Here is a 15,542-nt window from a genome sequence, read left to right as displayed (position 1 = left end):
TGATAATATGCTGACAACCAACTACAGTTCAGACTATAATAATGACAAGCTAAATGCACTTATTTTACAAAAATCAATACCCATATCTGTGGGAATAATATAAATATTCTAGGAGAAAAACATGTCTAAGTTCGAAATGACATGGTTTATGAACAAACTATAGGGTTAGCATTCTGGTGTGTACAGAATCGAGGGGATGCAGAAGATAAACTATCGGGGAAATAAGTCAGAGATGCCAAAAATCTTCCAAGAATTATTTCACGACTTGCTCTAACACAGGAATCTTTGCGCAGTCCTCCAAAGTACTGCTTTGCAAAGGGGGCAATGAAAACACATCCACAGTTGAGCTGCCACTCCGAATCTCTTTCAAGACACGCAACGCAGATTGGGTTAGCTTTACATACATATTCTCCATGTGCTCTATCTCTGCAAGTTCTTTGGGACCTTTCAGCAACTTCTCTTTATTTTCAGTGCAAGTTTCGGAGTCACGGCCTTCTTCCACCTCAGTTGCATCAGGTGAGACTGACGATTTACTCGCAGAAAAAAGCTGATCAAGCATTGTCTCACACTCCTTCACAAGCTTGTTAAGCACATCAGTCGTGAAGAATGGCTGCAGCAGAACGTTCTGGATGAAGGGGACACGAATAAGAGCCCCGGTCCTCTTATCATATTTCTTTAATATCTTCACCAGTCCTACACATAGTATATCAGTGTCAAGAAAAGGAATAGAGCCTTCAAGCTTTAAAACACATCGGTTAGCAAGCAGAACACTCAGTACCTAGGTTGAGTGAAAAACATCCATTCGATGACACATCTTTCATTTCTTACTTTTATTTCAGTCATGCATTACACACATCTTGTTCAAGTGAGATATTATTAGAAATCTTAACCTGAATATCTTATTAATCCAACCATTCCTATGATTCAAGAAATTACTAATAGATAACACAGCAACTCATAAGAAGCTTAGAAATACAATATCAACAGTTCCATCAAAGCAGGACAAAAACCTCATACTCAAAGAAAAGTTGTATTTTCATGTTGTTCACACAAACTACTAGTCTACTAGCATGAAAAGTATAGAGACTCCATTATCGTAGAGTTGAGCAATTGACAGTGTGTCAATATTTCCTCAATTTAGTGCAAGTCTAAAGTCTTGGTTGCCATGTGATGTAAAGATTCAACGTACCATCTTTGTACGGCTGCACTTCGTAGATTCAGTTATCAATAGATAACATAACTTTTATTTGCGTTGAGACAGATCAAGGAAAATTTTACCTTCACGATTTGTTCTGTACACAACAGGAGTCTTTTCATTTTTCAATTTGCAACGTCAACAAATCTCAATATAGTGACTGTGCAACTAATCTAGTACTACATCACCAGCACCCTGTACTTCTACAGATGAGTATAACAACATCACTTGAGGCGCATCCTCAAAATGAGGCCACAACCAGCCTCATATTGTATCCAAACCACGCACTCCTTCAGCCAGAGATTTGTTTCTCCATTCATAATATAGGCTGACAAGGAATAACAAGAAGAAGACAAATACCTGTGTAGTTAAGGGCACTGTAGTTTTCTAATAAAACCATCTCCCCGTGAAAATCCACTATCTCCGTCCCAACTTTCATCAGTTCTTCGTTTGAATCCTCTGCCTTCACTAACCTATCTTGCAGCTCCTGCATTCACAACAAGAAATAAAACATTTTAAGTCCCAAACTTGGGCTCATTCACCCACTCTTCCTAGTTAAAGGTTACCGAGCAGCAATAGACACAGCACAAAAGTAACTAAGAAGAGAAATAGGAACTAACCAAAGTAATATTGATATTACTCATACGTTCAGGGAAAAAAAAATTTAACCAGCATAAGTCAATTGACAACGAGGAATGCATTACTATTGACAAAAGAGTGAACATGATGGAACATGAAACAACAAAGCTAATGATATATAGCCCTCGAAAAATCACTCTCCACGACCAACATACAAAGTTACATCAATCCAGATGTAGAAATTAATCCCAAATAATTTGTGTTTTTCACATTTTTATCTTCAGAACAGGCAATTTTCATAATTTCATATATCCTAATCTCCTCCAATCAATATACACACAAAGTCCCTCTCTTTCTGCAGCACATAATACAGTACAAGGTCAGATAAGAAACATTGCGAGTAGAACTGCTAGAAACATTATTAGGCTTCCCACCAATGCTTTCTTCTTTATGTGAAAATACCATTCACCAGGATACTCATCACCCAAAACCATAAGCTGATACCCATTCAACATGGGATCCGTCATCCGTGATACCCAATTGATCAATCAACCCAAATTGTTGAACGAATTTTCATTCTTTTGTATTCTTCAGTAGAGGGGAAAAGAAGCCATAAAAAAAAAAGGACTTCTGGCCTCGAAAACCCATAAAAGTATTCAGTAAATGAAAGGGAACAGAAATCCCACAACAACAGAAAACAAGCAAACTCATATATCTCACGTTCCAAAATAAAATCGCATCCAACCATTCTTGATAAAAGACAAATCAACCCCAAAGAACATAAAGATCACATGCACCAATCAAAGGTCACAACGGGAAAAAATCACAGAAATTAAAAAGCAGTTACCTTTAATTTGATGACGTAATCCTCTTCTTTCTCGACAAAGAAAGCGTTAAACTTCTTGATCTCATCCTCCAACACCTTAACGAAATCATTCACCTCCTGGGTCACCAACTCACCGTTGTCTCCGGCCGTGGAAGCCCAATCTCCGCCGTCCGTGGGATCCAATCTGGGCCGTTTATTAGGATTGTTCTTCTCGCCATCCTTGTTTAGATGTATCAGCTTCAACTGCTTCTTCAAATCTTTGTACGACAAGAACTTATCTCGCCAATCCGGCAGCGTATCCTCGATTAACAAGCTCAAGCTCTTCCAGAACTTCATGGTGGCACTTTCGCCGCACCTGATCACAGCCTCCTCTTCCTCGGTCTCCTGCTATAAAGAAATCTTCTCCACCAATGCGTATATGGGATAACTCATAACTGTTTGTTTGGAGAATATTCGTTTTGGGAATATACTTTTCAGATATCGTTAGATTTTTATCTTCGTTGATGTTACCGCATTTCGCTAATGCGTTGTCGTTTTACTAAAAAATATTTATGGTTTTCTTTTCTTTTTTTATCAGAATATTTATGGTTTTTTAAGTCGATGAAATCTAATTATCTAAAATTTTCTCGATAATGACTGCCATGTCAGAAGAAAAATGGATATGATAAAGTTATAAAAAATCTTAAATCCGCATATGTGAATGATAAATTTTTGTAAGGAAAATTTTATCTACACACCATAATAACACTATCTTTACATCACTTTTTGAATATGAAAAATTTATAAAAAAAAATTATAAGTCTATACATAAAATTGTATTGAAAATACCAAATTATCATTATTTTATACAATATTAGAAATATTAGTGTTAAATTTAGACACATTTAATCTACAATTCAATCTCTCTCAAATCTCAATGGGCTTATGTGATAGTCGAAGAAGAGAGGATCAAACTAATTTTCAGTAAAATTTTACTCAAGGAGATGTTTGCTTGGATAAAATTTCCTTCCAATAGCATGTGTCCATATCTCAACTTTCACATTGTTCCATCCAACAAGCTCCGATGAGGATTTTAGTTTCAATATCAAGGTCAAACAGTTGGAGATTGAGTAGAAGAAAGACTCTTGATTTGTAAATCTCTCTAATATGTAGATTACTTCTGAAAATTTCTAAAAAAAAACATCAAACACAATCGGTAAAGTAATTGTTACATAGCATTAGTGGGTGTGTATAAGTTGTATTTCATGTGCTGACTTTGTGTTAAAAACTGTTGAAATGAAAATCAGCAAACCATGTCCGATTTTCTCTCCATAAATTAGTAGGGTCGTGTTGTTTTTTTTCTAAAAAAATGACAGGACTGTGTTGTTTTTTGCAATAAAAACAACAGCATGTGTTTTTTTTTCTTTGAAAACTTATGGTATAAACTTAATAGTTTCTAATTAAATATGTAAAAATTATTTATTTTATATTTTTAATTTAAGGGTTAATATGTCATTATATAAAAAGATATTTATGTAAACTATAAAAAATTAAAAAGTGATGTAAACATAGTATTTTTGTGATATGTAGATAAAATTTCTTTTTTCGCAAGTATATAAAGCTTAAAGCCCAACCAAATTATTCAATCAGGCCAGCCCAACCCAAACGAGATTACTCAACCCAACGTCGAAAGACGAGGGAAAAAAACATAGGGTGTAATCGTAGAGGAGGCTACCGTGGTCTGCCTACTCTCACAACACCCAATCACAGCCGTCTCATAATTTTCCCCCACTGGAACGGCTGACGGGGTAAAGCGGGAAAAGAAAAGCGAATATACACGCATATGTGTATATACGTACGTTTACGACCACTCTACGGAAGCTGCCTAGTGAAGAAGGTAGTGAACAACTTGTTTTGGAAGGTGACAGAAATCACATGCATATATAACTCATGCTTTCTGGTCTCTCTTTCACGAACGACTAATCCTGCTTGATATTCCAACACATTTCCCTCTCGCTACGTCTCAGTCAGAAAATCAGTTTCTGAAGGTACTTTCGGTTTTGGCTGGAAATTGCCTCTCAAGGTTAGTAAGGATTTTCGATTCCTTTAATTTTGTGATCTTTAATGTTTGAATTGTTTGAGATTATTTCTGCTTTGGTTGTATTCTTGTTTGCTGCGGGGAAAAAAAATAGGGTTGACGATTTTGATTGGTCGTCGAGAGAATGCAGGAACTAAAACAAATAAGAATCAAATTTATATATTGTATTTGTGTCAATAAGCTTGGATTTTGTTCTTCTTGATTGATTTGCGTGTTGTAAAATTCACTTAAATATAAGTAATTTATGCCCATTTAGGTGGTGTTTTTCTTATCCATTCTTTTGATCGTTGAAAGATTTTATGGAATTACAGTTCGATGATGATCTTATGTGATGTTATTTAGTCTTCACTTTTCTTTTAGCTCACTTCCCCCACAGCTGATAAAAAAATGTTTCAGTAGGGTTTATTTGTCTGCATAATATATCTTCTCCCTGTCTCCTGGGGGATTGGGTGATGCAGCGTGGTTTCGCCATCCCAACTAAAAGCTATAGCTGATCGTTGGAGCTAGCCACCACTACGTAGCTAACACCGGATCGTGTCCACGTGTCGAGCGAATGGACAGGCCTAAGGCCTAAGCCCACCCACGCCGTTTACTACCCACTTCATGGGCTTTATCTCAACCCGGTGTTAGCTATGTAGTGGTGGCTAGCTCCAATGATCAGCTATAGCTTTTAGTTGGGATGGCGAAACCACGCTGCATCAGTTAGTTGGTATCGGAGCTGGAGGTCGCGTGTTTGAGTCCGCGAGGACGCGGATTTTCTTTGGAGGAGAGAATGATGGCGGGCTCGGACTCGGCCCAGGGCCGAGATAAAGCCCATGAAGTGGGTAGTAAATTGCGTGGGTGGGCTTAGGCCTGTCCATTCGCTCGACACGTGGACACGATCCGGTGTTAGCTACGTAGTGGTGGCTAGCTCCAACGATCAGCTATAGCTTTTAGTTGGGATGGCGAAACCACACTGCATCATTGGGTTAGTGATTTTGATGTTTGTTCTCTGCTGTCAGATATAGCGAGTCATTGGACTAGAATGGGCGAAGAAGGAACAGCAAAGGATACGGTGGTAACTCAAATTAGCATTGGTGGATTCGGCAATGATGTAACAGCTAAAGATCTTATGGAGTACTTGGAAGGTGCCATTGGAGGTGTTTGGCGTTGTAGATTGAAGACCTCTTCGACTCCTGCCGAGTCCTATCCAAATTTTGATGTCATTGACGATGAAGACATCCAAAGGACAAAGGAGTACAAGAAGGTGGAGCCGCATGCCTTTGTGCATTTTGCGACTCCTGGATGTGTGACTGAGGCTGTGGATGCTGCAGGGAGTTGTAAGCTTTTCTGGAAGGGCAAGCCACTGAAGGTTAGTCTGGGTCCTGAAAGCCCTTTCCGGCTGAATCAGCGAAGGAAGAATATAATTCCTTTTAAGTTATCGAATGTAATTGTGGAAATCGGGACTCTTGTCAGCCGCGACGTGTTCTATGTTGGATGGAGAGGACCATCTTCTGGAGTTGATTTTGTGGTGGATCCATTTGATGGGATATGCAAATTTTGTTTCACAAGGGATACTGCTTTCTCTTTCAAGAGTTCTTCCGCGATTGCAGTGATGAAATGTGATTTTAAGGTGGAGTTCTTGGTAAGGAATATCAATGTGGCTAAACAATATTCAGACATGTCGCATCTAGTTGTTCTGTTGCAGCTGGCGTCTTCTCCTCATATTTGGTATAGAACTGCCGATGATGATATTGAAGTATCTGTTCCATTTGATATGTTAGATGATGATGATCCTTGGATCCGAACCACAGATTTGACATCTAGTGGGGCCATTGGTAGATGTAATTGTTACAGAGTTTCAATCCCACCACGCCATGGTGCAAAGTTGAAGAGGGCCATGGATTATCTCAGGCAGCGAAGGGTGCAGGAGGAATCCCTTAGACGACCGTTGAAGATCCTGAATGAACCTGATTTTGGGCTATCCATGTCAGATCATTTCTTTTGTCTTCATTACAAGGAAGGGATATCCTTTGAGATAATGTTCATGGTGAATGCTGTCATGCACAAAGGCATCTTCAACCAATACCAGTTATCAGATGATTTTTTTGATTTAATAAGAAATCAGTCTGGGGAGGTTAATGTGGCCGCTCTGAAGCATGTATACAATTACAGACACCCAGTAATTGATGCATGCAAGAGGTTGAAGAGCGTTCAAGAATCTTTGCTGAAAAATCCCAAGCTTTTAAGGTCCCGTCAGCAGTTGGAAGAGCAAGCTGAAATCAGGAGATTGGTTATAACTCCGACTAAGGCTTATTGCCTCCCGCCAGAAGTTGAAGTCTCCAACAGGGTTTTGAGAAAATATAAACATGTTTCTGATCGGTTTCTGAGGGTTACCTTCACAGATGAAGGCATGCAGACACTTAATGCAAATGTTATGACATATTACGTGGCTTCTATTGTAAGCGACATCACATCCAATTCTTTTCCTCAGAAAACGAGAGTCTTTAAAAGGGTGAGGAGTATTCTGACTGATGGATTTCACTTATGTGGTCGAAAATACTCTTTTTTAGCATTCTCATCCAATCAATTAAGGGATCGTTCTGCTTGGTTTTTTGCTGAAGAAAAGAAGTTGAGCGTGGCGGACATAAAAAATTGGATGGGGCGTTTCACTAACAGGAATATTGCAAAATGTGCTGCCAGGATGGGTCAATGCTTTTCCTCTACTTATGCAACAGTAGAAGTCCCATTAACTGAGGTCACAGAGCTACCAGATATTGAGAGGAATGACTATGTTTTCTCTGATGGCATTGGTAGGATCACTCCAGATCTAGCGAAGGAAGTTGCAGACAAACTGAAATTGGGCACGGATCCACCCAGTGCTTATCAGATTCGATATGCTGGTTGCAAAGGGGTTGTGGCATGTTGGCCAGCACAAGATGTTGGAATACGATTGTCTTTAAGGCCTAGTATGAACAAATTCCACTCAAAACATACCATACTGGAAATCTGTTCATGGACTAAGTTTCGGCCTGGTTTCTTAAACAGGCAGATAGTGACCTTGCTTTCAACCTTAGATGTTCCGGATGAAATATTTTGGAACATGCAGGACCAAATGATTTCTAAACTAAACAGAATACTTGATGACACTGATGTGGCATTTGATGTTCTCACTGCTTCCTGCGCTGAGCAAGGGAATACTGCTGCATTAATGTTGAGTGCAGGGTTTAAGCCTCGTACAGAACCACATTTACAGAAAATGTTAATTTCAATAAGAGCTGCGCAGCTTTGGCAACTTAGGGAAAAGGCTCGGATCTTTGTGCCCCATGGGAGGTGGTTGATGGGTTGCCTGGATGAACTGGGAGTGCTTGAACAGGGCCAGTGCTTCATCCAAGTCTCCACCCCATCACTTGAGAACTGTTTCTTGAAGCATGGTTCGAAGTTTAGTGAAACCAAGACAAATCTGCAAGTGGTTGAAGGTTTTGTGGTGATAGCTAAGAATCCTTGTCTGCACCCTGGAGATATAAGGATTTTGCAAGCTGTTGATGCCCCCAGACTACACCATTTACATGATTGTCTTATTTTTCCGCAGAAAGGCGAAAGACCTCACACAAATGAGGCTTCTGGAAGTGACCTTGATGGGGATCTCTATTTTGTCACATGGGACGAAAAGCTTGTTCCTCCCAGTAAGAGGAGCTGGACGCCAATGCAATATGATTCAGCAGAGGCTAATCTTCTGGGACGCCCAGTCCGTCAGCAGGTATTTATCTAGCTTGTGATTGTTAATTCTGAAGTCATTGTATGTTTTACTCTTTAAAAATATGATGCATTCGAATTTTCAGATGCTCGGTGTTTTCTTTAGTATTATGCCATATCTTCTCGGAATGCTAACAAAAGAATGCTGTATGTTCATTGGACTATGAATAAGCTGATGCCGCCGTTTCAAATTTCAATAGTTGGTGCAATTTTTTTTGTTGAGGATGAAAGTTCTTTTGTATGTTTCTGAAAATACATTATATTGAATATTACAATACCCTATGTTTGTTACCTGATCTTGTTCTATACAACTTTCCTGCTGGTCATCTTCCCTACTGCATGTTGGATGGAACTGTAATGATACCTGATGACATTTCTCTGTAAAATTGGGATCTTGGAGCTCCCATTATGGTTAATTGCTTTCAAGGATTCATATTTTGTTATAACTTATGATTAATCTTTCTAATGAACTCACAATATATTCCGATATTCAGTGGAGAAATCTATGACTACAATTTGCGGTTTGTTCTTCTTCTTGTTTTCTTTTGGAAAGAATAACATTTACTGCTTGTTCTGCAGGACATAATAGAATTTTTTTCAAGAAATATGATGGATGAGAATCTGGGGACTATTTGCAATGCGCATGTGGTTCATGCTGACCTCAGTGAGAATGGCGCTTTAGATGAAAAGTGCATAAAACTGGCGGAGTTGGCAGCCATAGCTGTCGATTTTCCTAAGACTGGAAAGATTGTTAAATTGCCTTCCCATCTGAAACCAAAACTGTATCCTGATTTTATGGGAAAGGAGGAATTTCAATCATACAAGTCGACCAAAATTTTGGGAAGACTCTATCGCAATATCATAGATGCTTATGATGAAGATGCAACATCCTCAAAGCTTAATTCTATTGCTGGAGATATCCCTTATGATTCAGATCTGGAAGTTTCAGAAGCTGCTGATTTCATTTCTGATGCATGGGAGAAGAAGTGTTCTTATGATGTTCAGCTCAATGGTCTCCTGGGACAGTACAAGGTGAAGAGTGAAGAAGAGGTCGTGACTGGATTCATTTGGTCCATGCCAAATTATAACAGCAGGAAGCGAGGGGATATTACAGAGAAGCTCAAACATTCTTACAATGCCCTGAAGAAGGAATTTAGGCAAGAATTTGAGAAAATGAACTTGGGTTTTGAGCTACTCAGTGATGAAGAAAAGAACACACTATACGAACAAAAGGCATCAGCATGGTACCAGGTGACTTACCACCCTGAATGGGTGAAGAAGTCAATGGAGATGCATGACCCAGATGATGGTGAGACTGCACCGATGTTAAGCTTTGCCTGGATAGCAGCAGACTACCTTGCTCGCCTCAAGATAAAGCGTAGAGACATGGTAAGTGTTGACACGACCAAGCCAATTAACTCCCTTGTAAAGTATCTCGCTGATAAAATATGATCAGAATTTGAAGCTGCTAAAGTGCAGCTTTTGTGCTTCTGCTGCTGCAAACTTTGGTTGCGAGGCCACTCTGCCATCTTGAGTAATAAAAGTGTCAAGTATTTTGGTATTGCTTCTGCGGATTTTGAACTTCTGGTTTTTTTTCCAATAAGATATTTCAAGCTATGTTTGTGTATTGTATTCTTCTTCAAGCCCTGTGTTTATTAAGTTCTTGAACCCCCAACATTCTACTTCATATAATGGATTGTGTTGACCTCAAAATTTCCCAGATTGATCTCAACATTTTTTTCGTGGTTTATACACAAATCCTAAACAATGTAACTATCTATTCTCCCTGCTGTAAGTGGGAAGCAGAGAATGGAGCCTGTAGTAAAATTGCTGCAGTGTATGGAAATTAAATCACAATAGCATTGAAACTTTTATTGCTTACTTTCCAATGAAGATTATTTCGACTTGAAAGACAATACGATAATCTGTGTTACTGCTAACAAAATTAATTACAAGACAACAGTTGAAAGCGTAAGCATGAAAGTGGTACACTAATCAGCTTTCATCTTGTAAAGGGCGCGGATATCAAACTATCTGCAGCAGGTTTATTAGTCAGATCGATGCATACAAGCGACGCCATTTGTTGTTCAAAACTCAGTTGGAGGCTTCAACCTTGTCAACCTCTTGATCCTATCTTTCTCTGTATTCTCCAAGATTCCCTAGGGCAGCATAGAGAACAACATGCTCAGGCGTTGAGAGAATTCAAACTACACAACAAAATATTTGAATGGGTAGCTAATTGAATCATCAGTTTGCAAATTATTAATTCTGACTGCAGAATCCAATGGCTACATAAAAAAGTATTCACTGGATGTTCCAAAGGGCCCTCCAAACAGAGTAAGTAAATTTTAATCAGTGGAAAGAAGTGACTGATAGATATTGGAAAGTTAAAAGGTACAGGAGATGATGGAAACAAATAACAGCCATACCTTCCAAATAATTTCATCAAGACACAGACAAATCCTTCCATACTTGTCAAGAAATGAGCGCTCACTTGGAGTCTTTCGGCATATATCCTTGATTGATGCGGTTATAACGAAGATCACCTCTACCACTTGAGAAAACCACGACCAATGTGAGCAAGGATATTGAATTGAGAGGACCTAAAGCTTTAATGGATAAATATCTACCAAGGGAATTTCAACATTCTGTTTAATACATATACGCAAGCACGAGATTTAAAATACCACAACATCAATCTGTTCAATACTAGTAAGAAAGATCTTTTACTGTTGGTACTAACAAAGACATCTAAATCACTCTCTTTAATGGCTTCTAGCCCCTCCAACACTAGACTGCATATGAGACAATCAGACATATATATGCAGCACCTCAACAACAACCTTATGTTGATTAGCAAATGCTGAAACTTAGTAGAAAGATTGATAAGCTTACAAGCAAGTTCATCATATTGATCCTTGCCAATGACGTAAAGGCAGACGTCTCCAAACAAGGTGTAAACAACATAAACCGACCTGATAAAAGTAATCAATCAGTAGTCTAGTCTAAAAAACCACACTAGTTTACACCAAGTGCAGTAACTGATTATCATCATGTGATCTCAATTTCTCACAAAAATGCGGTCAGAAAGCAAAAGAGATGCAATACTAGACATGCCAATCAATAATAGTGAATTTACATACTAGATTTAAAAGGGTCCTACCCGATAATAGGAAGATAACATCTGAACCATTTTCATTATTCATAACACATTAGAAAGAAACTAAGGAACTCTCATTGCTTCAATCAGTAGCTGCTTCAACCACCAAAAGTTGAAAACAAAATAGCATGAAATCAAATTCTCTTACAACAAGAAGGAATAATAAATATGTATCTTCGAGACAGATAATTAGTATTTGATTAAGATAGACACCCTCTCCAGGAGTTCTCATGCTTGAGCGAGATTTGTCACACAAAAGATATCTTTCTTCAAAAATTCTATTATTACTTGATATGTATTTGCCACATCTAAGAGCATAAATAATCACAAGGGGAGGGGTAAGGCTTTCTATACTTGTGTGAAGCGACAAAAAGCTGTTCATTTTTTGCTCCTTTTAGATTATCTGCTCCCAGTTTCACCAAAAAAGACCGCCAATGCAGCCGCTCCTCCATAGGAACGCCATTGAATCTACGGCATCAGTTTTGGTTGGATTACATAAACATGCAAATCAACAACAGTTTGAGATTAGGAGAGCAATAAAAGACATACAAGGATCTTCTTCCTAGTTGAACTTGCATCAATTGATTAAATTCTAATGAAGGACCGTTCCATTGAACACCCAATTTATTGTATTTCATTTTTTGTCCCTAACAATTGACATTGACTTGTAACTATGAAAGCAAGAATAGTTGAAAACAAAAAGAAGCAATTAAAAATAAACTAAATGCCAAAACTCAGTCTTACATGACTTACGCATCAAGGAATAAGGAACCCAAAACTTGAAAGACGAGCATAATCTACATGGCATCTCTTCTTTACAATACATGCAATGTGAAAAGGGTTGATTCATAAAAACCTTCCAATTTCAAAGATTCTAAATTCCCCACAATTGGAAAATTTTCCCAAATTGTAAGGCACAACTACCATACGTTCACATGAATCAAATGATCCGACCCATTCGATATTAAAAAAAAAAAATCTTTGCGAAGATTCGGATTCATGGACTAAACGTCAATTTCGATCAATCAATGCCTGAAAGGTCAAGCGGACAATCACATAAAGCCAAAAGCGGTACCGTTCGACGAGAATGTTACCGACAGAGTTGGAAATGAGAACGGCCATCAACATCTTTGATTTTTGTTTTGTTTGTGTGGTCAATTTCTCCAGTTCTCCTCTCTGTTCATGTGAATACTGTTTCAAGATTCGCCAGAGATTGTTTTTAGGAGTCTGTTTGGCTGCACACTAAATCCTATTCTACTGGTGGAATAGAAATTATTATTATTTTTTTTTTGAAAAATAGCGTTTTTCCTTAAAGAAAATGGTTAATTTTCAACATATATTTATGAAAATATGTAAAAGAAAACTCTTCGAAACAAATACCAGAAATAATTTATTTTCAACCAATTCGTCCCAGAAAATATCATTTAAGGGGGTCCCATGAAAAAGGTGATGGGAGAGGAATTGATGGAGCACAAATGACTGGGCTACAACAAATCAACAATAACACTCAGGTAAACATCACATTGACATTAAAAAAAAAATCAGGTCTTTTTCTTTTTTGTTTGTTTTGTATGGATACAGAGATTTTTTTTTCTTTTTTGAGAAGGGATACAGAGAAAATTAACATAAGTGAGAAAGGTCAATTGGTAGCTAGCGTTGCATTTATGATTAAACCAACTTATTGGAGAGGTTGCCAGTACTTCTTATTGTCAAATTTCATCTTTATGTGAATATTATCATCCTTGTACCTTGTTTTCATCACATATACTTAATTAGTTTGGGCCCCATAAAATGAAGAATTAGCAGATTATGATTAAATAAACAGTGTGTATAATTATGTACGTAACCTTGCAGCTGCACATATATTTGTATATATATATGCGTCCTTCACCATATTCCCTTTCATCCCCTTTTAGTTTTAGATATATCTACATGCATATACCATTGATTAATACGCATTCGATTTCATTTATTGTTTCATAAATATGCTTGAAGAAGATATAATTAAGATGGAGAAATATCGCCTTTCATTAATCATTACATCATTTGAAACTTCATTTACAAACATTTTGAGATCGACTACATGAATTCTTTTCGAATTTGTTGAGAAGTAAACTACGATCGTACCAATTAACTACTGATTTCTCCTAAATGAAATAATCAAACTAATTTGGTCCCCTCATATGAAAGGAACCCTTTTGTGTACTATAAATTGAATGTGTTTGCTGATGCATGTAAGGTTCCATAGAGTTAGAGAATTGTTATAATTTATGTTTACAAAGACAAGTCACCAACAACTAGTGTTGTAAAAATAACTATTGATTGGGCAAAACTAGGGTAGATATATATATATATCCATTAATTTTTGCTTTATGAGTAAACCCCACTCGGACACTTGTTGGTAATTAAGCTATAAATATCTTACTAGCTTGGATAAAATTGTGACTTAATTACATGATTAATTAATTCCAATTAAGTAGCTCTTCTATCATTTGCAATGCAATTCTATTCTCTTCAAGATCATCATCCACGCCAATGTTACCTGCAGCCTTTTCTTGAGTACTCTCAATTGATGATGATGATGTTGATATTGCTCCTTCCTCCACTAATTGTGTCTTCTTCCCAAGCTCAACTCTCATCACCCAATTACTCGAACCGGGTCGAGACGAACCGGCTCTCTTTTGCCAAACACCGATGTGGGAATTGTCAGTGTCAAGTTTGAGGCAAGTGAGTGAAGGAGAAATGTTTTTGCAACACCTCCTAAGCTTAGCATTTACAAGGTCAGAAAGTGCCTTCGGACACAATTCAGACTCATCACCACTATTACTATTACTACGAGGCTTCGCTGTTGGAAAGTTGGTCTTGGCGTTTTGTCCATTCATCAGTATTGCTGCCTGGTCATATGCCTTTGCTGCTGCCTCTGCTGTCTCAAATGTCCCCAACCACACCCTCCTCTTCCTATATATCAAACACAATTATTTCATAAGTCCAAGTTAGGTTTATTTAAATCACAAAATTAACATCAACCTGTAATGCTGCCATGCTAGGATAAGACTGCGTACATCTGTTATATTTTTCAACACAATTTTCAAGAGTACGACAATGCATTATAGTATTATACATATAATGTGTTAGTAATCAATTAATCTTCAAAGTATATACACACAAAGTGAGAAGAGTGTATGGAAAACTCTTACAGTAAAGGGTGGCGAATTTCGGAAACCCAGGAGCCCCATTGGCGCTGCCTGACGCCTCGGAATTTCTTGGACCGTACCATATATATATATGTATGTATATGTTTTGTGTGTGTGTTTATTGATGAAGAGAGAGTTTGCAGAGAGAATTGCAGAGATTGAACTACTGAACACAAAAGTATACATTAATATGTAGCAGCTAGAGGTGGGATTTATAATTTATTAGGAGGGGGAATAATGACAAAAAGTCGACAGTCATTTATGCATGAAAGGAAAGTCCATCACCCAAGATGTTTAAGGTTTCTACCTAAAACATCAATGAGAACAGCCTTACCCTCATAGCAGCTGGAAATATAAATGAGAATCACCATCTTCTACAACAAACTAATTAAGTCACACCAAATGATATCAACTACGAGACTTGAAATTTCAACTTTTTTACATTAAAAACTAAGCAAAAAGTAATGTAAAAATTGTCGAGTTGGTTCTCATGGGATAAATCTGGTGTATTAGTGATGGTATGATAATATTCAAATTGTCATATTGGTTAATTAAGAAAGAATTCGACATTTTATTACCATCGCATGTTTAGCTCAATATTTTGCAATTAAGGAGAGAAAAAAGAAGACATGATTACTTGTGATGGAGGTTGAATGAGGATTCGAGGTTGTAAGATGATCTTGTCATTCATTCATAAACCTATATATCTGTACATATCATATGTAGGTCCGACAAATTTAGGTGGTTGTTTTTTACGACTTAGAATTTGGAATTTG

At 37.6% G+C, this 15,542-nt stretch overlaps 4 protein-coding genes across 4 annotated transcripts; 1 reads left to right on the top strand and 3 right to left on the bottom strand.

Annotated features, from left to right (window-relative positions):
• Positions 1–87: 87 nt before the first annotated feature.
• On the bottom strand, positions 88–3,003 carry LOC119995889 (SPX domain-containing protein 2-like). Its single transcript, XM_038842356.1, has 3 exons — positions 2,622–3,003; positions 1,556–1,682; positions 88–693 (listed from the first exon to the last, which is right to left on the bottom strand). Exons 1-3 carry the CDS (start codon positions 2,934–2,936, stop codon positions 254–256), a joined length of 882 nt encoding a protein of 293 aa, XP_038698284.1. The 5' UTR covers positions 2,937–3,003; the 3' UTR covers positions 88–253.
• A 1,337-nt stretch (positions 3,004–4,340) lies between these two features.
• On the top strand, positions 4,341–10,125 carry LOC119997213 (RNA-dependent RNA polymerase 6-like). Its single transcript, XM_038844083.1, has 3 exons — positions 4,341–4,662; positions 5,679–8,416; positions 8,992–10,125. Exons 2-3 carry the CDS (start codon positions 5,702–5,704, stop codon positions 9,862–9,864), a joined length of 3,588 nt encoding a protein of 1,195 aa, XP_038700011.1. The 5' UTR covers positions 4,341–4,662; positions 5,679–5,701; the 3' UTR covers positions 9,865–10,125.
• Positions 10,126–10,261: 136 nt separating this feature from the next.
• Positions 10,262–12,730, bottom strand: LOC119997215 (TSET complex member tstD-like). The gene is made up of 5 exons (XM_038844085.1): positions 12,648–12,730; positions 11,927–12,040; positions 11,308–11,387; positions 10,842–10,966; positions 10,262–10,571 (listed from the first exon to the last, which is right to left on the bottom strand). Exons 1-5 carry the CDS (start codon positions 12,698–12,700, stop codon positions 10,500–10,502), a joined length of 444 nt encoding a protein of 147 aa, XP_038700013.1. The 5' UTR covers positions 12,701–12,730; the 3' UTR covers positions 10,262–10,499.
• A 1,175-nt stretch (positions 12,731–13,905) lies between these two features.
• LOC119997214 (ethylene-responsive transcription factor SHINE 2-like) lies at positions 13,906–14,899 on the bottom strand. The gene is made up of 2 exons (XM_038844084.1): positions 14,770–14,899; positions 13,906–14,530 (listed from the first exon to the last, which is right to left on the bottom strand). The coding sequence occupies exons 1-2, from the start codon at positions 14,847–14,849 to the stop codon at positions 14,035–14,037; spliced, it is 576 nt and encodes a 191-aa protein (XP_038700012.1). The 5' UTR covers positions 14,850–14,899; the 3' UTR covers positions 13,906–14,034.
• Positions 14,900–15,542: the final 643 nt, after the last annotated feature.

The sequence above is a fragment of the Tripterygium wilfordii genome, chromosome 4, assembly GCF_013401445.1.
Source record: "Tripterygium wilfordii isolate XIE 37 chromosome 4, ASM1340144v1, whole genome shotgun sequence".
Lineage (NCBI taxonomy): Eukaryota > Viridiplantae > Streptophyta > Magnoliopsida > Celastrales > Celastraceae > Tripterygium > Tripterygium wilfordii.
Note: the sequence above shows the minus strand (reverse complement) of the source record. Positions and strands in the feature narration are given on the sequence as shown.